The 25,320-nt window shown below is 47.6% G+C and overlaps 1 protein-coding gene across 2 annotated transcripts in view; it reads left to right on the forward strand.

The window, feature by feature from the left end:
• The window catches only part of rasal2 (RAS protein activator like 2), a 51,341-nt gene that overhangs the window by 2,493 nt on the left and 23,528 nt on the right, over positions 1–25,320 (forward strand). For both annotated transcript variants that reach the window (XM_080837675.1, XM_080837676.1), the window contains exons 2-3: positions 19,603–19,730; positions 20,277–20,403. In XM_080837675.1, coding sequence (XP_080693801.1) covers positions 19,603–19,730; positions 20,277–20,403 — 255 coding nt within the window. The remainder of the gene's footprint in view (positions 1–19,602; positions 19,731–20,276; positions 20,404–25,320) is intronic.

Below are 25,320 nucleotides of genomic sequence, written 5' to 3' on the forward strand. Positions count from 1 at the left end.
GCAGCGGAGCTCACACACCTTGAGTAACGAATCTGTCATCATGCTCAGTTCCCTCAGCAGTGCTCAGGCCAACGCAAGTGGGACCTCTGGAGAGAAGTGAGGAGGCGTTTCTGGTAAAACGCAGAGCCCAGATCTCACATGGGCTTTTTCCGTGGATGACATCAAGGTCTTATGGGAGTTCCGTCATAACTATTTCTAGTTATTACTTGGTCATTTTCTGGGAAAGTGACCTATGAGGGAGATAGGTCAGAGTCCCGCGGTCTTTAATGGCTGCCCGTTTCTGATTTTCTGTTTGGATTCACGTGTTTGTTTGAACGAGGGCGCTGTTGATTACCCCAGCAATGTTATGTTATTTCCTAGAAGGAGAGTCACTGTCTGGTCTGTCTGAAAGACTTTAGGATGTAAATTAGTTAAAATCTCTTACGCCCTTATCACAGTAAGCAGCACAGGGCAAGAAACAGGTTGAGGGTGGAGAGGAGAGGAGTAGAGTGGGGGAGGACGCTGCTTGTCTTTTGTGAACTGATGTATTTTTGGTGGTGGCTGTGGGTGTGCTGCTCTATTGTAAATCACTTAACTCAGGCCCTTGGCATGCTGAATGGCACGGCTCTGTCTGCCTGTCTTGGGTGTGGGCCGGTTTTGACAGCACGTCTCAGGGTTTCAGTCAAAACACAAGCCCTCCCTCACATCCCTGATCTGGAGCTGAGGGTGGATAACAGGCTCAAGCTGTGAGCGCTCTGTTTCTGAGCTGCCAGGGTGTCTGTGGCGTGTTGTTGGTGGTGTTGCTCAGTATGTTGGAGGTTTTGTAAGGAGCGGGTGGTGGTGGTGGTGGCAGTTGGGGGGGGGGGGGGGGGGGGGGGGGGTGCACTGCTGGTGGGGAGCTGGCTAGAGAAGCAGCCGTGAATGGAGGAATTGTGTTGGTAGACAGCTCCAGCCCTGTCTCAGGATGTTTGACCTCCCTCCCTCCCTCCCTCCCTCCTTCTCCCTCTCTACTCTCTACTCTTCCTCCCTCTCTCCCTCTCTCTCCCTCCCTCATGCCTCTCCCTGCTTGTGCACTGCCGGGCGGCGGAACAGCCATTGTGATGTAAGCAGACCAATCGGAGGATGACCTCAGTGGCCAGGATTCTGGATTCCAGAACAGCAGGCACCAGTGGGTTCGTCACTGCGTTCCAGGGCTAAAATAACTCAATACGGACGCCGGCCGGCCCTCCTGCACGTCCTACTGCGGCCCAAGCTCAGCCATTCCTCACATGGCTGACGTAAAAACAACAAAACAGAAAGATCTGCCATTGCTCTTCACGATTATGTAATCTTTATGGCATTCCTTTTAAAGCCGTTTAAGAAGGATCAGAATTTTACAGATATTGACAATTTATCAAAATCTACATCAAAACGTCAGACTATGGAGATTGGAGGGAAAACTCCACTCCAGTTTCAGGAGGACCTGTGCAGTCTGGTCCTCATGCAACATCTATATTAAGAGATGCTCCATGGTGACATTTGGGGTGGCGGAAACATCCCGTAGCGGCTTCAAAGACCGGTTGTCATAGATGCTTTCGAAAAAGCGCTCTGTGTTACTGCAGAAGGGCAGCCGTATCCAATCTCTCTGATTCATTGGGTGTTCCAATAAGATTTATCTAAAATCAATTACTGAGTCATTTCAAAAGGAATGACATTAACTTTCATGTCCATAACTGAAATTGTCTTTTTAATCCCCAGATTTGCAAAACCTTTGAGTCATATGGATTAGGATTGGTACCTATATGTTATGAGTGCCACTGTCTGGTTAATGCGATTGAAACTTATGACTGAGTGCATTAGTCAGAGACAAGCTGTTGTGTCTAAGCTTATTAAACTTTATTTAGAAAAGGGGAAGATGGAAAGGTTTTATCCTTGCGTGCTTCCCCTTTTGTGTTATCCTATATTAACCTTCCCTGGCTCTGTTTAATGAAGCATAAGTGGTTGCATGGAAATGTTAGTATTATAATATATGATTAAGTACAATATGTATTTCTTTTGTATAAAATTGGAAAGACCAGTGAAGTGACTATGCTTACTCTCCCTGATTCTCTGTTTCATGAGATGTTTGTATGGACAGGTCAGAAAAAACTAAAGATACAGGCTTTTTTCCAGGAAAATTGTGAAATGCTGTCATTTTATCATAATGTCAAAGCATTTGTTGTTTTTGACAACCGAGTACTACACATTTTAAAGTTGTTGTGATTTTGGCTCTTGGTATTAACATGCCTACTTCCAGCACAGGCAAGTAGTTCCTCGTTGAAAACTTCAGCCTAGTAATCAATGTCAGTCCATGACCGAGAGAGAGAGAGTGAATGGAATCAATTAAACAGAAAGCCACTGCAGTCACAAGTTCTTCACATGCTCCACTTCCTGTTTGCTTTGCTCCCCTCTCGCAGATCAGGATCAAACACTGTTTTGTCTTCAAAAATTCCGAGCATGTGAAAGAAGGTACCTTGTCTTCAGTAAACAGTAGTTCATAAAAACATCACATGTGTTGAGGAATCCTTTCAATTGTGCATTGGAGCTGTCAGCCTGCTTGGCCTTACGTTATTTGTTGTAATGTTTGCCATCAAATGAGGGCAGGTACCTTGGACTCTTCCTGCCTCTCTGCCTGTGAGATGGGGTCTAATTGCCTGGGGTTCCAGGCGTTACCTGAAAACAGAGGAAGGACCCTTCCTGTTTTGGAAGCTACTTCCAGTCTTCCTTTGGAGACGCATGTTCTTGATCTTCTTCCTCTCTGCTTGCCAGAGGGGTTATTGTTTTTAGAGTTAGATGATCACAGATTTTAAATGTGATGTCACAGATGTCACAGATTTGAAATCTGATGATGATCAAAGTGGGAGAGTAAATATGCTTTGGAAACTCCTCAAATACCTCCTTCCACATGTGTGGGTAAGACATGGCCAGATTTCCAGTATAAGCACTTTCCAATCCTCGTGGCTTGCCTCCAGCAAAGGCTCGCTTACAGGCAAACACAGATGCCTCACGAGCTTCCCTTACTTTAGGCAAGTGCCTGTGGTTTCCGGTTGCATCCTATTGATTTGAATTTATAAAGAGCAACAGCATACCTTTCCAGCCCCCCTGGGCTTTTAATGAGTCTGCCAAGGCCACCCCCACGGCCCAACCACCCCCCTGCATCCCCCATGGCCTGGGGCTGCAGCTCCTGCACTGAACACTGTCAGATTAATAGGTCTAATTGGCTCAGCCATGATAGTTGTGCCTCAGGTCAAATGACTGCCTCGTGTCCAATCAAGGGATTTGTGTATGGGTCTTAATGAATGTCAATGGTGCTTGTGGTGATTTGCATCGGTACATTATTAATTAACACTCAAGGCAGAGGGCTCCACCTATATCCGCTCTGCCTCCAACGGCTCACTCTCTGCATGTGAGTGCTGCAGCTCAGCGATGCCGTGTGGATGTGGTGTTACTATGGAGGCAAGCGAGCAAATCAGCAGGCGGCTCTGGAGGCTCACCTGCTGTAAGCCTGAAGCTGAACATATGGCATGGCTGTGGAGAGACGTGGAAAAGAGGACGGGTTCCTCAGTCTCAGCTAATGTGCTCTCTCTTTCTTTCTCACTCTCCCTCTCTTTTTGTTTCTTTCTCTTCACACCCCCATCCTCTCTCTTTTTCTCTCTCTCTCTTTCTCTCTCTCTGCAGTTTCAGAGACAGAGAAAGATGAGGCTGGGAGATAGGAGAATGCAGGAGGTAATATGTCCATAGATGAGCATCTCAGTGCTTTTGTTTGAACATTCCCTGCCGATTTGATTCATAGCTCCTCATATTTTGTAGCATCAGTAACCCCCCCCCCCCCCCCCCCCCTTCTCCTTTTAAATAATACAGCACATGGGTCATCCGTCTTGCGCTTACTGGGCGGATGGTAATTTTCCACCTGCCTGGTTTGATTCTCCATCACCACTTTGAACAAATATGGCAGAATCAAAGGAGACACCCCTAGCCCCGGTTTCACATTTCACCGAGACACATGTGACCACAGACATCTGATCGCTTTAGACAGGAAGAGGAACTTCACTCTAGGTCGAAGTGGAGGAGTGGACTAATATTGTGGACCTGTTTTATTTTTTGTCAGTTCAGCTCAGCATTTCAATCAGGAGAATAAACAGCAGTCAGATCTGTGTGCTATTCATTTGACCCTCTATATCTAAGAACATCCAAGGAGGCTGTTCTGGTTTGTCGTTGAGAATTTAGGGCAGGGTTTTTTTTTTTTCTCAATTTGCTGGCGTTTCTGCTTTGCTGCCTGGGCAGGGTTCAGCAAAAGGTCTTTACAGCATCTCACGCAAGCACACATGCACTACCTCACTCTACCTCTCTTTGTCAACTAGCGTACACCACTCTCACCCTCACCCCCCCCAACAAATATAACGTCAAATACAGAGTTAGTTCTCCTGTCTAGTTCTTGACAAGACATTGAGGGCATTTCAGGCAAAGCCCAACACTCACCCAAACACTCTCAGGACTTAATGTGGCTTGCCATCTGATCGTGTGTGTCAGTGTGTGTATTCTTTGGCAATGGGAGAGCCCTGAATAGTGGCTTTGGTTGTTCACTTTTGAATTCATATAATGGGTAACCAAGTAACCACCGCGTTGCCATAACTACGTTCTTGCTTCTCTCCTTATAGACTGATGAGTGTTTCAAAGGTAAGAGTTTGTCATGTAGGAAAGTACTGTCCCTCCACCCCTTCATTGTTCTCCTGTGTTGCATATGATAAGAAAGAAGACAAAAGGCTGTTGGAGGCCGGCCATCTTCAGCTTAAATATAGTAAGGAGGGTTCACCTCATCCTCGAGGGGACTCTGTCCTTTGCTGTTATTGTTAAGGTGGAGTTCTGTACGCTTACACACAACTCTCACGCTGCGTGGAACCAAATAACTTATTCTGACTGTGAAGCATGATGCCAAGAGGCCTCTAAGTGAGGAGAGATTGAGACTTGTTGAACCAAAGGTAATTTATGAGCTCCTATAATTACACCATAATGCACATGTAATATGCCTGTATTTCTCTTCCTTGATGATGGCGTTATTTATTCTGGCAGTATTGTTTTGGCTGCGTTGAATAGCTGATAATCTTTTGAAATGAAACATCATTCCTTAGAAATGCACCATGCTGCTGCCAAGAGAGATGAGGGCAAAATAGGCTTATGAAATCCTACTGGAGGGTGTGTGTGTGTGTGTGTCTGAGTGTGTGTGCGTGTCTGTCTATGTTTGTGTGTGCATTTTCCTGTACCTGTGTGTGTGTGTGTGTGTGTGTGTGTGTGTGTGTGTGTGTGTGTGTGTGCGCGTGTGTGTGTACACACTTTACAGCATGCAACAGTGCCAGCTCCTGCTGCCTGAGGTGATTTGGCACCGCTGGAAAGCACCGCTTGATTATTTGATTGAAGAGTGCTAAATGGGGCCGGGCGATTGGCCGCCTCGCAGGCCTTGAGAATGTGACTGGATGGAGACTGTGGGAATCGCTCACATCTTTACCAGCCAATAAACCAGCCTCCGCAAAGCAGCCGGGTGGAGCCAGCATGAATGATGACATCCAAGTGATGTATTAGAGTCCCGGCCTTTGAATGGCAAATTATTTATTGAAGTCATGCCTCAGTATCGAGAGCTTCGCTTATGCATTTCTGAGCCGCTCTAACACTCCCGCTGTCGCCCTGCTCTCCTCCTTCGCACATACGCCGCTGCTGTTTAATTTTTCATCGATCGTTTGACCTTGCCTTAATGTGGTACAAGCTCAAGCTATAAAACAGGAATATGTCATTAAATGTTGTGGGTGTGTGTGTGTGCGCGCGTCATACGTTTGCTAGCCAGTGACGTCAGTTAAAGCTGGCCAGTGATGGTGTGCTGAGACCAGCCACATCCATCCTCTTCCTCCTCGCGGCTGACCTTTGTTGCCATCTCTCGGCTGTCTTATCTTGAGCCTGCAGTGACCATTTTTTAAAGTCAGCCCAGGATGGAAACCCAGCCCAACACACCATGCAGACAGGAGAGTATGGTTACAGAAGGGTTAGAGCTCCACAGGCAGCCATGTCCTTTTCCCCATGTGGCGGTGAGGTGTTTGTGCGTCAGTGTTTGCATGAGGAGGGGATGGGTTCACCATGCTGATCTGCCAGTACCTTGGTCTTGACTACTTGCAGCAGATCCTGACTAGCCATACCAAAGACCTGTTTTCCCCCTTTGTTTCACCGGTTCATTTTTATGTGGCTTCTACAAACCCCAGATCACAGTAGGGAGGCGTGCTGTGGAAGGAGGGGGGAAATGGAAAGTTTCGTGTGGCTCTCTCCCCCCCCCCCACCCACTCGCGCCAGCGAAGCGCCGTGCTACGTCGTCGGGGCTGGCAGGATTTCCCCTCCTCGGAACCAAAACAAGAACGCTAACCTGTGTCCTCTTTAAAAAAAAATCTATTTCTGGGGTTGGGGTGGAGTAAGGCTTCACGGTGCTGATTTTGTGCAGTATACAGGCCTAAATGCTAAATGTGTAAATGTGTTAATTCTTATTTAGATTACATTCTATACTAAAGGATTCACAATTGAATAGCAAGCAAAAAGTTAAACAGCAATAACAGTATATCATAATATGTCTCAAATGCACATTATTTTGAAGGATTCTTGTCGGATGACATTGGGATTTAAAGGTGATTCCCAGCCATTACCAAAGATACACTGCTTCCTTGTGTAATTCCAGCTATGTCATGGACTGCATTGTAGGCCTTTGTGAATGGGACCACCAGTGGAGCTACTAGGGTCCAGCCGTGGCTCACATGCTTTACTGGGGTGATGTTCTCTGCAGAGGCCTTGGTCCCCTCTCCCTCCTGATTCCTCTCCACTGATTTATGATGGCTTTTTATAGCCAGGTGCTATTTTTAGGAGGGCCCTGTGTGTGTGTGTGTGTGTGTGCCACGCACCCGTACCACTTACTTAGAAACGGAAAGAAGAAAAAGGAAGAAAAAAAAGACAAAGTGGCATACGGTGCTGCCAGCAGCCCCCCCAGTCATATTTCCTGTGCTCCAAAGTGGAGACAATGTGTCCTAATATACATCATACTGAGAGGGAGGAAAGAGGGAAGGTGTGTGTGTGTGTGTGTGTGTGCGTGTGTGTGTGTGTGTGTGTACAAGAGAAAGAGTGAGTGAGTGGAGTGTGTGTCATTTAGTGCAGCTGTGGTGAGAGAGAGGAAAACAAGGCAGAAGAGAAAATCCAGCTGAGGCTCTCATTGTCACTTGTTTCCCCCTTTATTTCCCTGAGATGCAATCTGCCCATATTTACCATCTCAAATCACTTGCTACAGTCAGCAGTGTCCCCCCCCTATCCTGTCCTACAAACCCACATGGCCTGATGTGTCATCACACGGGAACGACTGAGCAGTGCTCACCTTTGCTCTTCTTATTATCAACTGTGCCGATAGCACTGTTGTCACTGTTTCTTGTGTGTGCGTGTGTGTGTGTGGCGAGGAAGTGGCAGGAACCACTGTGCTGGAGAGTGCTAGCCAGTGTTTAATGACTGATTTCACACGCCAGCTATTGCCACCAGGCACGTCCAGGGCGTGCTCGGTGAGGTGTTAATTGCTGTTGTACAGACTGAACTTATCTAGCGGTCCTCCAAAAACAGTCCCTTTCCAATTGAAGAGCAGGAAATGTTTTGTTTTTCCCTCCAAATGATCCCCTGGGCAAAGTCCATGTTTTCGAAGGGAAAAAAAGAAGACTGTGTTCAGTTTCTCCCTGTGTCTTGTCGCAGTCAAATGTCTCAGCAGAGTAGAAGCAGAAGTTGAGTGGTGAAGTTCTGAAAGGCTGTGTGTGTGTGTGTGTGTGCCTGGCCTGTCCTGTCTGCTAGTGGTGTAAGGATGGTGTAAACCGCAAACAGTGGTAAGGAAATAGCTTCTTCTTTGGCTGTAGCCTACAGCTGGGATTGATACTTGTACGTACATGTTCACTTTACTCCAGGATGCCTCTCATCAGAATCAATGAACCTCATTGTTTGTTCTCCGGAACAATTATTTCCACTGGTACTGATGGGATTATTTTACTTTCAGAAGTATGCACATTTCTCTAGAACAGTCTAGAAATGCTTACACCAACCACCTCCCAAGAACGATGTTAATAAATAAATCACCTGAATCGATTGGATTTCTGTTTTTCAGCCTCTCTGGCCGTGGCCCTGAATTAAACCCTACTGCGTTTCATGGCAGGGCTATTGGATAGACAGCTGCCTCCTCAGGGAGAACTCTCTGTTTCCTCAGGCTAACAAAAGCATCACAAAGGTTTCAGTCTCTGTCATGGGACTGCTCGTTTTAAAAATAGCGTTGCATGATGAATATTTATGACTGTGGTGGTATTTGGCAAGTGGTGTGTGTGTGTCGATAGGGTGACATTTCCCTTGCGAAAGTGCCCTGGCATTGTTGTGTGACACAAGAGACTCTTGGGCTGGAGACAGGAGAGACACAGGCCTTGGCTGTGTGATGATCACATACGTTACAGACGTTAGAGCAGAGTTTGTTTTATCCCTCTATAAGCCGCCCCGTTTCTCCTTGACTAAATGGGTGTGTAGGCGTTAATGGCCCTCCAAGACCATTGACACCTCGTTCACCCTGATCTCTTAATGGTAGCAGTGTTTCTGATGTTGCAGGGATACTCCTCCACAGCTTAACAGGTGCCTAGTGATTACTTTTTGAACACAGTGCAGTGTTATTTTCTTACATGGCGACTCATGAGATCATAAGTCAAGAAAGTGATGCTATGTCACTCTCTGTGAGAGTAAAACAGTAGAGTGTTTGACTTCCTGTTTTAGCTGAAAATGTCAGTATTTCACTGTTATTCTTTGATTTTTGAGAGGGTAGGTGTCATACACTAGTTTGTCTATATCTGTCATGACTGGTGGGGCCTCTCTGAGCACAGAGGCCTCTGATTGGACAGAAAGCAAAGACGTCTCTCTCTTGCGAAAGTATATCTGGCACCTCACTTCCTCTCAGGAAGAGTAGTATCAGTGCTAAAGACAGGAAATGGTAAGTCAAGACAAGCCAGTGGACTCTGCCTTCAGTAACAAAAACAGGAGATGGGCTACCACAAACAGAGGTTCTTTTGATGAAGGACATTTCGAACGGTTGAGGATGTTCTGAAGGACCTTCTGTTGGCAGATTTCTGCAGCGTTAAACTAGATATGGCGCTTTCAAGTCACGCGACGCGGTGAGGCCGTTCTCGCCTGAAGGCTTTTGTGAGCCAGTGGGTTTTGGGGAGAGGAGGGGACTTCCGGCTCTCTGTGGTGTCGTCTGTCTGTGTTGCCAGGCCTTGAGCTGAGCAATGAGTCTGCGGAGGAGCGCAGCGGTGGAGGAGCTGAGCCATGCCGATGGAGGCTGGAGCCCTCCCATGTGGTCCAGGGGGAGCCAAGCACCCAGCCGGCCACCGACCACCAGGCCCTGGCTGAAGCTCCGCTCCCTCTCCGCACCCGAGGGGCCCCCGAACTGCACTGACAAAAGGACTGCAGTTTGCCAGACCTTTCAGCCGGGATGCGTCAACAGGCGCAAAGCCAGCAGCGATCTTTCAGTCAACCTTCCCATCTCCAGCATCCAGTCACTCCGCCACCCTAGGAACATCACCAGCCGCGGGGTTCTGATGGAGCATGTTCGGCCCCACAGGCCTGGCCAGCCTGATCGGAGAATGCCACCGTACTGTAGGTCTCTGTCGGAGTCGGGGACAAGGGGCACATCGACCACACTGCCCCTCAGGTTGGACTACAGTGCGGAGTCGGGGACCAGGGGCACATCGACCACACTGCCCAACAGGTTCGACCACAGAGCCGCCTCGCTCTCTGGGCTCGTGTCCTCTGTGACTCGCCGCCTTGGCAGGTTCCTAAGCCTCAGGGATGATTGGTACCCTGCGGAACCTAAACAGGACGGTAGGACGGCATACTCTGCTGATGGCCTGAATGCTTCACGATTCTCTCTTCTTACATTCAAACAGTGATGTGTGTGTGTGTGTGTGTTTATATATATATATATATATATATATATATATAAGTAGCTTGATGCGTTTCAGTGGGAAGTTTCAGTACTTCTGGGTATAATAATTTGGGTAATTCTGATGAATTCTGTACTTGTTGATAAATATTAGGGCTGACTGTGAGCAAACTGATGTCTCATCTCATTTGGGCCTACATGTGTGAGTAGTTTTGTGTAGTATAGTGTACCACTCAGTGATTTGGTTCTGTGATTATAATGAGGCAGAGTTATTGTCCTCTGGCTGGCTCCGCAGTACATAATTAATGAAAATCATTGTATTGCACTCCTTTACAATGATCACAAGGCTTCTTCTGTGACCGATAGTTTATGCAAGTCACATTTACATCTATCTCGGAATTGCAAAGCCAAGGCTTCTAGGCACGGCTTCTTTTTTAACCCTTTATTCCCTCCACAGACCAGTCAGAAAATCGAACCTTTATTGAGGTTCCGTGTGTTTTTCACGGTTCAGCAACTTTAACACGTCTCCAACACCATGCACAGTCCCCATGATCAAGTTTCATTTTCAGCTTGTCATGCATCTGTGTGAAACTAGAGACGCTACAAAGAGCCTTGTCTGTCTGTGACGGATAGTGTCCCGTCACATGTTTCCTTGCACATCTTCTCTCTTGACACATGCAAAATGTAATTTCTATGACTGTAGTTCACATTTCCTCTTGCAGTGTTAGAGAGCTATTGCTTTATTACGTCTCTTACATATATTCCCACTAAGCCGGCAATATAACAAGCACAATCCTCGAGAGAGAGACCGTCAGCACTGTCAGCTAAGATTTCTATTATAGTGACTAAAATGAGAGTCATAATTCAGGGCACTGTCATAGTTAAGGTCTCGTGGCAGTTAACCTAGCTATCCTAGTTATCTAACTCTAGCCTGGGGAGACGCTAACAGTTGCCATTTGCTAGGGTGTGTTCATATGAATTAATGAGCTGCTAAATAAAACGTATTAATTCGGGGGCCAAGCAGAACGCTGCACAGGCACCCTGATTGTTTCTGCCTTTTCCTATATCATTTTGTACTGAATTGATGTGACTGTAACATCAGCTAGGTAGCTAGCTATCATGTAATGCAAATGGAACTCTGCCATTTAATCTGTTTTAAGGTTATTCAAAAGTTTCCTTTAGAATAGCAAATAGGCACCAATAGAAACCAGGCAACACTCTTTGCTGCATAGCATGAAAAAAAGTTTAATTTATCGAAATCAGCTCATATATGAAAGACAGTTTTAGGTTCAAAGCCACCAACAGATGATGTAGCATTCACTGGAACATTACCCTTTAGAACCTGACAGGAGCATTCCCTGGAACATATCCCTTTAGAACCTGACAGTATCTTACACTTCACTGATGGGTGGGTTGTAGTGTGATCTACCACTGCAAAAACTCGGAATAACTCAGTTCCCCCTCCTACCCTTTCTTTGTTGTAATTCCCAATATTTAGGTCAAGCAGAAGTAAGAGTGTGTGTGTGTGTGTGAGAGCCACACCTCTTAGTCTTTTGATGTTTCAGTTCTCTGTGCCTACTTAGTAAACACTCTCTCTTCCTCATTGGACATGAACAGCTTCCCCCCACGGCTCGCACCAGCACGTCTGTGTATTTTCCCCTCTGAATTAACATAAATGCTAATAGGCAAACAGAGGAAGTCGTATTCACCAATGCACGTCTGAATCTCGAAAGTGAAATTGCTCCACATTCCATGGCCATTTTGTCTAGAGAAGCTAAATGAGATGGCCTAAAGCATCTCTACACACAAACACCCACCCACCCCCCCCCCCACACACACAAATGCATAAAATTCATAAGAATTGGAAAGGTTGGGTTGGGGAATCCCAAGTGAACCTGTGAACCTGAGGGTCACAGCGGGTGAGCAGAGGTACCTCCTTCGCAATGGAATCCACCCCCATTCCCACCCACCAAAATACAAACCCCACGCCCCACATTCACATCCCCCCCCTTCAGTCTCCTGCTATCCAGAGATGGGAAACGGCCTAGCTCTCTTTGTATGCAAATACCCAGTCCTGCCGTCACACAAAGACTGTGGCCACCTATGGCCTGATTAACCTTTCAAAGGCCAAGCCAGCCCTTGTCAGCAAGAGTCATGAGAAAAAAAAGAAGACAGCTTTTGTGGTCTTCAGGCCTTGGCTGAAGAACTGTCATTTCCCAGAAGAGCTGGGAGATGGTTAAAGCCCTGCGCAGAAGGGCTGTGATTGGGCATGTCCCTGCATCGCTGGTCAGGCCAGACAGTGATGTGCAGCCATGTTGGCACCACACCAAGCTGAGCTTTTCATGAAGCCTGCATCTCGCCGTCATGGACGGGTAGCTTCTGGAATGCCCGGAGTTTCCAGCCATGCAGCGGGTGGTGGCAGCCGTGGCTGTGTGTCTGAGGATGGCATGCACTACAGACCAACGGCCCCGGCAGATAAGGTTCAGCCTGCTCAAAATATCCGACTCATGCCTATTTTTGCATAGTACACATAGGTAACACTTTGGCCATGCCAACATGCGCACACATATATCCACAAAGCATGGCACCACTGTTGTGACTGAGTGAACAGACTCGGCCGGCAGGCATGCAAATGTGAAAAAAGCTGATTTGAATATTCAACAACGTCAGTCACAGCAGGGGAGGGCGGGCTCCCCTGGGCAACAAAGCAGCGTGTATTCTCCCGGTCTTAGCGCAGGACCTCTGGGCTAATACAATGGGCCAGTTAACCCGCAAATTATTTATCACAACAGATGTTCCGTATTCGGTCACACTCTGCTGACCCATACAGGCCTGTAGGGATGGCCTGTTTTAAATGGCCTTCTGCTAAGCTTGGTGGTTATATTGGTTGCTGAGATGTGAAGACTGAAGTGTTGAAATGAGGGTGGCTGAAACATTGTGGTTGGACGTCAGGGTAGGGCAGCATCATCTTGTGAGCAGTGCAGTGCAGTTGTTGTTTTGGCTATTAAATTCCAATGCACGGTGCATTCTCTGAGATGTGTCAATCCACCCCTCCCCCAACACCATGTGTTACCCTACTTTCTGGTGAAAACTGTCACTTGGGGTGGCGCGCCAGCACTGTGAAATAGGGGGAAAGGAACCCCGTCCCTGCATCCCCCCCCAGCCCAACCGCCGTATAAACAGTAGGGCACTGATTTGGGGTGACAGCAGCGTATTTGTGTACAGGAGATAAGGTGGCAGCAGGGGGCTTCCTCGCGAGTCGGCAGGCAGCCTGGAAGAAAAAAAAAAATAGAAGGGGAAAAAATCGCCCATTACACTGGACTGAATTATGAATGACATGAAGCACTCCGCTGTCACTGCAATGACACAGCCATACACTTGAGTCTCTTGACCCTGTTTTTTTTCTTTCCCTCAAAAATGCAGAGCACACAGAAAGCTGTTGTAGTGAATTCTGCCACCAGAGTGCGGTTTATGCAGTTTCACACAATGGAATGGAATTAATTTAGTTTGCTCGACTACCACTGTTGTTTTTTCCAAGAGTCTTGGAATCATGGAACTGAAACACTGCAAATAAAATATTCCCTTAATACTCCAGAGGTTAAGTCTCTACCAGGTACTTAAGCTACTGAAAACAAAGTATCCGTCTGGCCTACTGACCTACTGCCTAACCGTATAGGTTTTTTTTATTCCTTCTAGATGTGTTGTAAGTAACATAAACACACACACACACACACACACACACACACACACACACACACACACACACACACACACACACACACACACACACACACATAATGCGCTTATCAACTTCTGATTGCTCCCTCTCTTTGCTATCTGGCTGCAAACAGCTGGAGCTGAAACACACACACACACACACACACACAAACAGAGCCTGCAATCACGACTCAATCTGTTAATTGCCGTCATTTCCTCCCACTGCAGAGTCTTGTGTGAACCCCTTTCTCTCCACTTCCCAATTAAACGTGCTAATTTGCAATGCTGATAACTTGCCATCTCTGAGTGATCGAAATTAGCCCTGCTTATTATTGTCTGCAATGGAAGTTAAAAATTGCCATGCAACATTCATTCATTAAACCCGTACTCAAGGCACCAACCACTGTTGAGCGGCACGCATGCTGGTAGTGTAATTTGCATTGCATGGTACAGTGACGTAGTGGTTGAGATGGAAAGCTGAGCCGCCGCCTAAGTAAGCACGCTTGTTTGTTTCGGTCTGGCTGCTGTTTGCAATCGGGTTTAGGGCAGTATCAGTACCACACCCTTCTCTGGCTGTCTTTCTCTCTCTCTCTCTCTCTCTCTCTCTATCTCTCTCTCTCTCTCTCTCTCTCACTCTCTCTCTCTCTCTCTCTCTCTCTCTCCTTGTGTCTCTGTGTATGTTCTTTCTTTATTTCTTCTCCCATGTCAACCTGCAGTGACTGCATCTGTCCACTCCCCCCCCCCACTCTTTCCATTGGCCTGACAATCAAGGGTGACATCACCGCATTGTTACTGGAGGAGCTGTTTGTGTTTGCAGGTTGCCATAGGTTACCAGGCTAGTCTAGTGCCGTATAGGTTAGCTGGGGGGGTGGAAGAAGATGGAGTCCAGGTCTCAGGCTGAGTTGCAGCAGCAGCAGAGGAACCACACAAAGCATCCTCTGTTCACCGGTGCAGCAACGTTTGAGAGGGTGTGTGTGTGTGTGTGTGTGTGTGTCAGGAGGTGTGTGTGTGTGTCAGGGTGTGTGTGTGTGTGTGTCATGAGGTGTGGGAATACAGCCGAATGACTGCGAGGCTGAGAGCCTGCTGGGGTAAATCCCAGCTACATTCCTGACATCGATAATAATCACACACACACACACACACACACACACACACACACACACACACACACACACACAGAGAGTGACTGACACAATGTGAAGAGGGAGAGGAAATAGCAAATGATGATTGCCTTATATTTATCTGTGTGAGTGTGTGTGTGGGGGGCGGGGGGGGATGACATGCTCTTAAAGGCATCTGAAAGACAAGAATGGTGTCTTTGGGCTTCATGTTCTGTCAAAAGAGGGAAATGAAAGGGGAATTTCTCAGGGGAATCTACAAAGAGCTGGAACATCATGATTTCACACTCCATCAATCTCAGTGTATCTCCTTAGCGATGGACACTGGGTGTGTGTGTGTGTGTGTGTGTGTGTGTGTGTGTGTGTGTGTGTGTGTGTGTGTGTGTGTGTGTGTGTGTGATTCATGTGTGTGTGATGATAGAGTGTGAGTGTGATTTGTGTTTGTGTGATTGTGTGTGAGATGGGGGACCATGAAGCTCACCATGCTTTGCCGAGGACACCGCGTGTGTGTGTGTAATGTGCGTAGTAAGTGTGTAGCTCTCTATGGTGGATCGGTGTGACAGCTTAGTTGGGCGGGTGGGTGCTTTGGTGGTGGTGTGACGTGATGAGTCATGGGGGTGGCTGCGTTTAGCGGCCCTGAGCATTCCGCCTCTGAAACTCCATCCCAGACAGGTGGTGTAGCCTCACCCCGAGCCCCAGACATTCCACCCAGGACTCCACAGGGGTTGGGTTACCCCCTCTCTCCCCTGCCCGTGACCCCCCATACGCACAAACACATACCGCAGTGGATTCGACCAGCCCATGACCTCTAGGGAGAGGCATCAGTGTCTGATGGTGCACAAACTGGAGGGCACTGGTAGGTTGGAGGGCACTGATGTGTCAATGTCACACAATCATTCTTCACATACATATGCGTGTATATATAACCCATACAAACACACCGCTCAGACACAAACATACTCGTATATGTGTATGTCGCCTAACGATTGGGCTCTCACACTCAAAGAATTCACAGCCAGAATATCGCTCTCTCTCACTCACACACACACACACACACACACACACACACACATACATTCTCACACACACACACACACACACACACACATTCATATGCTCCCTGTTGAGCGGACAGGCTCCTCCGCTGCCCTCGCTGGTGAGCCATTTGTGTGCGCTGACCCCCTCCGGGGTCACAGACTGGCAGCTCGAGCGTCCAGCTGGCAGCCACCCCGCAGTAATTGTTTTCAGGCTGCCCCGCCGCCACCACCAGCGCCGCACAAACAAACAGCCAGGCCCGGCCCACTCAGTCCGCTCAGCTCGGCCGCGCTGGGGAGCGGGTCCAGGACACCCACGTGGTTACAGCCTCATTACGCTCACTGTGCAGCCCTCAAACAGGCCAGGCACAGCCAAGAGGTGGGGGGGGGGGGGGGGTGCTGCTTGTAATTGGCCAGGAGTATGCTCTGTTCCATCTCCAGCTCTCAGATCAGCCAAACAGGACGAGCCCTGGAGACACAGCACTGTGTACTTGGCTGAAAGACGAAATACCAAAATAAATACAAATACTGCCTTTTTGCTGCAATTTTCTCTATATATTTCTCTGTCTGTTTTCTCATCTCTCTTTCTCACTCTCTCTCTGAGGTAACTATGACAGCTGAAGCTGGTGTTTGTCGCTCTTGCTTTGTGTTTTTCTCTTGCTGCGTGGCGTGGCATAGCGTGGCATGGCGTGCTCTGACCCAGGCTGTTCTAGCACTGTCTGTGGCGACGTACCTCCTGTTCAGGCAACCAGGCAGCTTCCCCTTCCTCTCACCCCCCCCTCCCCCTTCCCCTCCGGCCAGACTGGCACAGGGCCTCTTGAACAGGCCACCGCTGCAGTGAGGCCGACACACACACTGGCACACACACACACACACACACACACACACACACACACACGGGCTGCACTGACTACAGACTGTATCTGCACTTCGTACGAATGCCCCTTTTCGCAGGGCCTCTTCTTACTCATGATTTCCATGAAGATAGGAGAGCAGTGTTGTCGGAAACATTAGGTCGCAGGATGTGCCATCCCCATGGGTCTTTTGGTGTCTGTCTTTATTAATAGGAACCCCCCCCCCCCCCCCCCCCCCCCCCCCTCTTTAAAAAGAAAAAAGGGGGGGAAGGTCCAACAAAGGGAAGTCACACACAGTTAAAGAGGGATGAGCCACTGTAGGTGGTCTGGCTCTGAACAGCCGTGGAGAGGCTCACTGCTGCTCCAACAGCAGCCATAGAGGGCTGGTGAAGGCTTACGTAAGGAGGGTGGCCGCTGGTGGGCGCAGCACCCTGCCACAGCAGATGCCCACTTCATGCCAGGATGAAGGGCTCGCGTCAGAGACAGACTCGCCGCTCACCGCTGCCACTCTCTCTCAGGCTAACAGCACAACAGGCCCTCTATATTTAGTCCAGCAGCACATGGCAATTTGTTCTCTCCCCAAGTGCAAGAAGTCGCACCCTCTCCAGGGACCAGGACATATGGAGAGAGGTGGAGAGAAAGGCACACCCATTCAGTTCCGTCGCTTCATTGACACTGTTCATTTCCATGTCACAGAACATGCTAGAACAAAGTTTATGCTATGGTTATATAAAAAATGGGGGTGCTTGTATACGCTGTTATTCCTCTTGAAGTGGCTTTTGCTTGTTCCTCTAGTCTCCTGTGTTCCACCTGAACAGTCTGAGCCCTTTTAAAGGGTGCTGCTTCTCTCCTCTCCTCAGAGGCAGCCTGCTGTGCTTTACAGCGTGTTTGGGCAGAGGCAGGTGTGGGAGAGTGGGTCCTCTTGAGGACAGCCATGCAGGGAATCCATTAAGTATTCATCCAGAAATTGGGCCACATCCTCCATCTGGCACACTGCAGTTGTCACAGCCGCACCATCGGAGTGCACAGTCACGTAGGTGCTTTTTTTTCAGTTTGATTAATACTGAAACTAACCTACATCTGCAGGCCCCGTTACCTCATTACCAGGTTTAGTTCTGTCTGAAGCTAGAGTGGAAGGTATGCACGTTGGGAAAAGATTGTCTTCTGCAGTATGGTCTTACCCCCTGCAAACATAAAAAAAATGCTCACATGTATTCCTAGTCTCCAGGCAACCGGCCTGTGTTTTCCCCTCGTCTCCTAGATGACGAAGGCCCGGGCAGATCGCTATCTCTGTCAGGCGGCGCCTTCATCTTCCCACAAAATACTCAACAGAGATCGCACCATCTTAATAAATCAGGAGTTTTCCCCTTGCCCGCGTGTGAGGCGAGAGTGTGGCAATAAGAGCGTGCAGGTGGTATTGGCGCTTCTGAGACAATCTGCCCAGGGGCCTGGATGAGGTCCGGCCTCCCCCCACGCATTCTCTGTCTCTATGGTCGTGGGCGAGCCGTCGTGTGTGTCTGTGTGTGTGTGTGTGTGTGTGTGTGTGTGTGTGTGGAGAACCAGGCTTGGCGGGCTGGCTGTGAAGGCGCTTTTGTTTACTCTGTCATGACATCCGTGTTTGCATAGCAGCTGATGGGGAAAACAGTTTGTACCATTCGTTCTTTGGCGACGTCTCACTGTCCCTCTCCCACTGTCGTTTGCTTGCTTTCCTCCTTCTGTTTATTTTGGTGTTTGGACTTTTTTCTCACACATTCTCTATTTGGCTGAAATTCTCTTCACTTTCTCCTTTTCTTTCTCTCTATCCCTCTCTCTAATGCTTTCTCTCTTTTTGTACCTGGCAGTGCCACTCTCTTCCCTGGTGGCTTGTCATACCAAGCAGCAGGGTGGGGGGGGGGGGGGCTGGGAGAGGGCAGTGTCAGAGTAAATACTCCCAGGCAGAAGACAAACTCAGGACAAGAGTCCCACCCATTCCCCTGAGACGGTGGCGTCACCGGCCTCGGCTCTTTCTCTTGACTCCCTTGGCCAAGTTGGGAGAGATTGATGACTCCTGAGGGGTCAATCATGGCCTCCTTCCCTAATCAAGGGTGACGCAAGGGCACGTGACCTATGACCTAAGCTATCTTTCTGCTTTGCTCCAGCTGACCTGAGAACCAAACTAGATAAATCAAATAACATGCACTGAAGCGTATTTGTATGCAAGCATCATTCCCAACAGATTGAGGGTGCTGCATTTACAACTATATTATAAAGTGTATTTATATCTTGTCGTTTCCAAGGTGCATGGATGAACTGTAGACATTGATGGATACCATAAATAATCATGTAGCTCTTTCATTACTAGTTTCATTACTGTTACATTTTCAAGGCTGAAGCCTGTGATGCTTGAGAATCATTCTACCACCTTTTAAGAGGGTGCACCAAAAGATGCTTGTACACTGCCCCCTACAGGCCAAATTCCTATATGAGGGATACAAATGTAATTTCAAGGCCTCTACATCAAAGTTAGCAAATTGAATTTCCACTGCCTTCTCCAAAACACGCAACAATGCCTCTCTGTGTCAGGGGAACTATTTTTGAGATAAGCTGCTGATGTTTATAAAGAGAGATGAGGGACGCCTAGTATTCTATTCTTTCAGCAGTCCTTCTCCTCCGTCCCAACCTCGAGCATGAGAGTGAGATCCGATTAAGCCTGCGTACCTCCCGAGGAGCCGGAACAGTCTCAGTCACTCTGTCCTCACAGGCATCTTCTCTTAGTTCTCCAGGATTAAGCGGAGCATCTTAGTAGAGGTGTGCGATGTTTAGCGGCTGTTTCTCCGGGAGGCTGCGGCGGCGGGGCTACCCCCCGAGCCTCCTGTGGGACGCGCCGCCTTGCCTTAGCCCGCTGACGTGTCTCCTGTGTCCCCTGTGCACAGACGTGAAGGGGCCCCCCACGCACCGTTTCTCCTGCGGCCAGTCGCCCTTCTCGGAGCCTAGCGTGTGGGAGAGGAAATACTGCATCCTGACCGACAGCCAGCTCATCCTGCTCAACAAGGAGGAAGAGGTGAGAAGAACCACACACCCCCCTCGCTCCCATCCCCCTTTCCTTGCTGGTGTTAATCCCCAGCCCCCCCGCTACCCCCTTCTGCCTTTCTCATTCCCTCTCTGCCCCTCCCTCTTTCCTCTTCTCTTCTGATGGTGATGAACAGAAGGAGGACTGGGAGGAAGGGGGACAGAGCCCCCCCCCCCCCCCATTGTTCTCCATGGTGATGACACAGTGTTTATGCTACAACAGGAAGCTTAATTTGGTTTTCCTGCCAAACTGCCGGAGGATTCTAGGTGTGGATTTATGAGGTTCTTGTGTGGATCTTAGTTGGTATTTTAACAGGCTGATTGCCTTTCACACCTGGGCTTAATGAAAATCTGTACTCTTACTTGACAATTGTGAAGTATTTACCATGAATATGTCACTGAGAGCTTTCAACTTCACTGTTAAATTATAAACAATGGTGGGTGGTGGGTATCAGAATCAGAAATAATCATCCCTGCCAACCATTTTGTACGAATTTTCCAGCTGTGTCCTGACCTCTTCTCTCTCCCCTGTGAGCAGATGCCAGTGGATGTGCACGAGAGCCCCACCGCCTCCTCGTCCAAGGGCAGGAGTCTACGGCGCACAGTCAGCGTGCCGTCCGAGGGACCGTTCCCAGAGTTCCCAGCAGAGGGCGCCTCCATGCTAGGTAAGTACCCTGGGCCTACTGCAGAGATCTCATGATTACCCAGTGCTCTGATGGGAACCATGGGCCTCAGCAGCTAATCTGAGGGGGGGGCTGGCTTGTGACACTGATACAGATACAGCAGTTGGCACAGGCCATAAACCAAGTGCTCCAGTCCACTGCAGCATTACATTCACAGTTATTCATTTAGCAGATGCCTCTCTCTGAAGCAACTCAGCAGTACAATACACACATGCATATTCAGATGTGCGCTTCCTGGGTGTCAAAGCCATGCTTTTGAGGTTTGGTTATCAAGGTGGGCTAACACCAGTGGAGCTACAGGAGCACTGGAACATAGCTGAGCATAGGCCCCGAGGTCCCCAGCAGACACAGTGCTTTCGCACATCCGCACAACATGGCTGGTCACTGATGCCCCTTTTAAAGACTAAAGCTGGTGCTGTCCTGTTCTGTGTAACATTCTGTCAGGCAGCATAAGATCCCTGCCTCGCATACTCACGAGATGAGCCGAAATCCGCACCGCCTGCAGTGTAATAAATGCCGCTTTAACTCATTTCAGGCATCACTGATTAACACTTAAAGAGCACCTCACCCCACCCCATCCCTCCCTCCCTCCCTCTGCTTCCACCGCCAGCACCAGCTGCACTAAAAGCAATTATTACACTTTTAGCCTGGAAGCTGTCATAAAGTCACGCCTCCATGGGACCGCAGGGGGAATCATTGTAGTTCTCCGCCGCTAAGAGAGCATCTCTTAGTAAATAAACTGCGCAAGGAGGGCGGTAAAAACAACAGATTGCGCAGGGCAGCAAAAAAAAAAAAAAAAAACATGGAAGAGAATTAAACCTGACTTGCCAGCTGTACATAGATGATATAAGAGAGGAGCTTTTTAGAACTGAGGAGTGAGAGCCCTGGCAGCCTGTGATGAGGAAGAGTAACTCCTGCAGCTCTCTCCCAGAGGAGCCCATGCCACCTCCTCATCTAATCTGATCCCAGCCCAGTCGCACGCACAGGCTTTACACGGGCTGGGTTGGACGGTTCCATTGGCCACAACTTTGGTGGTGATATTGTGATTGTTTCTGTGTACCATACGTTTCTTTTGTTGTTTTTTTGGGGGGATATTAGATTGTAGATATTTAGTTCATCGCAGTATCCCTTCAATGTCTTTCCATTTCATATTATGGAAGCACTCACATTGTTAGAGTTGTCAAAGTTATGTTATCCTGTCTGTATAACCATGTGATTCACCCTTAGTAGTCTGTGCTCGTCCGTTGAGTCTTTCTCTCTCTCTGTCTCCCTCTCACTCACTCACACACACACACACACAAACTAACACACAAACTAAAACACACACAAAGTTGGTGCTGCTAGCCTCGGTGGGCTGTGGATGCTCGGGCTGTGGATGCTTGGTAGAGTGGGTAGCAGAGAGAATGCAAGGCAAACACTGGCGGCCTGTGTCAAGCCACTCATCTTCCAGGCCTGTTACCCCCCTCTCACCGTTGCTGCTGACCCCGGGGGTAATAACATAGGCTGGGCTTCAGAGAGCCTGCATTGAGGGGGAGTGTGTGTGGGGGTGCGCACGCTGACAGGAGAAGATGAAGGGGTCCCAAGGGCTGGGGGGGTGGGGGGGGGTTGGGATGGTATGGTGTGGGGGTTAGGGGCTCTTGGAAGCGACCAGAGGTCCCGGGCTTCTGTATTGTGGACAAAGGGGATGGCCAGCATCGTGGACAAACCCCTGTGACTGAGGGGAGTCAGTCAGCCTTCTGACCCTCCTAATCTGGGCTGCCAACGACTTGGCCGGGGGTCTGCATGCTTATTTATATGCTAATGCGCGCTGCCGTGTGACCGTGAGGCCTGCCACAGGCGGGGTGAGACGCAAGCAATGGGTGGCAATGGGCACTCGAGGCACTCTCTTTTACAGGGCTGAACAACCGTTGAAAAAGGCCTGAAAAATAATTAAACAGCATCATCCTCTTATTCAGTAGAGCTCTTACTGGGCATAACTATGGGCTTCTCTCCCCACACAACAAATGAAATCACGGAGTAATGGATTTCATGCTATTTTTACAGAATGCTCTACCTTGGAACATTAGGGCATTCCTTGGTTTCCCAGGACAAGATAATCCAATCTGTTTCCATCATGAAGGGCAGTACACAGAATATCTTTTGTTAAAGGCAAAATGCTTGGGGCCATTTCTACTGTTGTTATCCCACCATTTTGAGGACAAATATCGAAATTGTAAACATCTCTTTTGATAAAATATTTCTGCTCCTACCTTTGGCTCTAGTGCCTGCTCTCAGCTAAATGGAATATTTTATTAGCCCAAATATAATGGCAGTCTTGCTATTCTCAGAGGACTCTGTTATGCAAGCTGGTTTTGTATTATTATGCAGCCCTTTGGGTACTTAGCAGAACTGTTGTCTTTGTGGGCAAAGGATACAAGGAATTAAAAAACTAAGAAATTGTTTTGCTGCTGCTCAGGAAAAAGGATCTGTTTTCCAAGGCGTAGGCTTGGTGCATTTTATATGAGCAAGACTATGAATACAGTGAGTTCTGAAATGTTCCACATTTGCATAGGCCTGTTTGTTGGTGCAGGTTTTGTTGTTTATTGTCAATAGAAGTGATTCTGATGTTGGTGAATTAGACAAAGTGTCCCATCGCAAGTTTACATAACCTACTGGTGTTTTAAAAGCTGCAGTAGTTTTACAGTCTAAAAGTGAATTTATCCGAGCTCATATTGTTTTGACTTGATACATGAATGCACAATGCAAACATGAATACATTCAATAAATGTGATGGTATACATAGCTTAAGCATAAATAAACAATACGTCTCGCGAAAGGTAAGGGGTGACATAAGTAAACACCCGTTAGGACAACGGTCTTTCTTAAAATGTTCTGATGGGAATGGCTGAATAGAGGCTATTTTAAAGGCTTTTCCTTTGTTTTTCCCACATCATTGAACATATTTGCTCAAGGACTTGCTCTCAACAGGTGAAACTTGCCATTTAAGACGTTGTTGCGTAACTGAAAGCTGCCATTCTTTGTAACAGTGGCGGTCTTTCTTCGCCTAGTCTTCCTAAGCAATCAGGGGGTATAGGACATTTAAGGTGAGTTTGCTGTCTGCAGAGTTGTTTTTCAGCCATGCTTCTACTTTGATATGTGGTTATTTCTAAATGTAAAATTTTAATTAATTTTGTGTGTCAATATTAATAGGTAACGCGCTTCTGAAAAGTAGCCTAACAGATGGCTTTGGTCTGTAATACCATAGTGGCCGCTCGGTATTCAAGCACAGCTCTACGCGTCCTGTGAAAGCGGTTACGCAGATAGGACTGCTATTGTAGTGATTTCAATGGACTAATAGAGGAGAGAAAAGCGGAGTGGGTTTGACTGGCGTGGACTCAGGCTTTTCTGCATTCCTCAGTGCCTGGCTGGGGGTTGAGACACACGGAGAGGAAGAGCTCAAGGAGAACACGGATCCGTTTTAAAGCTTTGCAGTTTGAAGGAGTTTTACTTGAGTTTATATCGTGGATGCAATGTGACGGAATGTGGAATTTAGAATTCGCAGACCTCTCCGGTAAGAACTGTTTGTGTTTTCATAAGCCAAACGGCAACTACACGTGTTTTGTTTACCATGTTGCTCAAGCAAACTTTTGCCATTTGTTCTTCAGACGGAGCCAGGCTAAAAGTTTTTTTTGACACCAGAAACCTGTTGCCTTGCACGCTTAGACCGTTGGTTATCTCTTCTGGCTCGGCTCGAAATTGTAGGCAATATGTTACTGTTTTAATGTAAAGGTTAGAAACGAGCATCTTAGAATTACCCCACTGAGATATGGTTTACGTGCATCATCTCGCTCATGAACACATCCCAGGACAGTAGTCAAAGTCCCCAACTGGTTCTTATTTGTCATATCAATGTCTAATGTTATATCAATCAATCCCTAACACAGTATCACCCTCAAGTTCAGTTTAAAATGCTAATTCAGTTAAACAATACAATGCTGTCAGTTTGTCCAAGGCATTATGAGACAGAATACATCAATTCTTCCGGTTCCCTGCACCTCTGTCTTTTCATTAACGGTCGATCGGTGGCAGTTTGGATTTAAACTCGCCTCAGAAGCAGCTGTCCTCAGCAGCCGCTTGTCATTTAAATGTCAGCCTATGCTTATTGCCTAAATGGCAAACTATGCCTAGTACTGAGGCCTGTCTTTGTGTGGGATAGCGTGCATCTTGAATCTCTTTTGCTTAATTTACAGTTACATAACTGAAGACCAAATATTGCCTTGAAGTGACTGAAAGGCTATAGACATTTACAAATGCATTAATAAGAACACACAATTTCAATGACACTAATGTAATGTGTGCTTAAAAGGAGATTCAAATGAATTATTAGCATAAAAGAAATAGCCTCAATTGCATCGCATTGACATAATCCATATGTGAATACAGGTCACAGATTACTAGTTACCATGTAACTGTTAATGATAACATTTGATTTATCTTGTATTTAAATTAAGTAACTCTGTTACATGTAACTAGGTACTCCCAACCCTGTGTCTGAACTGAGTGTATCTGACACTGTAATATTCATTTATTGAAAGTTTTTGTCAGGCAACTTGAAGTCAAAACAAACCTCACTTGAGACCAATAGAATGCATGTGAGTATTTCCATGTGGGGGTTGTGTTGACAGTAGCCAGATATGGAACTGAATTGTCAGTTCCTGGGAATTTTGTTCAGACTCAAATAGAAAATAGTTTGTATCTAGTATATGCAGGTTTGCCATTGAAGGGGAATTTCTCAACAGAACAGGTTGATGTGAAGCAGTGATGTTATAGGAGGTATAGGCAGGCATATGACACGTGGGTTTCTCTTGAATTCCCATCATAGCTGCTGATTACAGTGTAATTGCATGCACACTGACTTAT

The sequence above is a fragment of the Sprattus sprattus genome, assembly GCF_963457725.1.
Source record: "Sprattus sprattus genome assembly, chromosome: 4".
Classification (NCBI taxonomy): domain Eukaryota; kingdom Metazoa; phylum Chordata; class Actinopteri; order Clupeiformes; family Clupeidae; genus Sprattus; species Sprattus sprattus.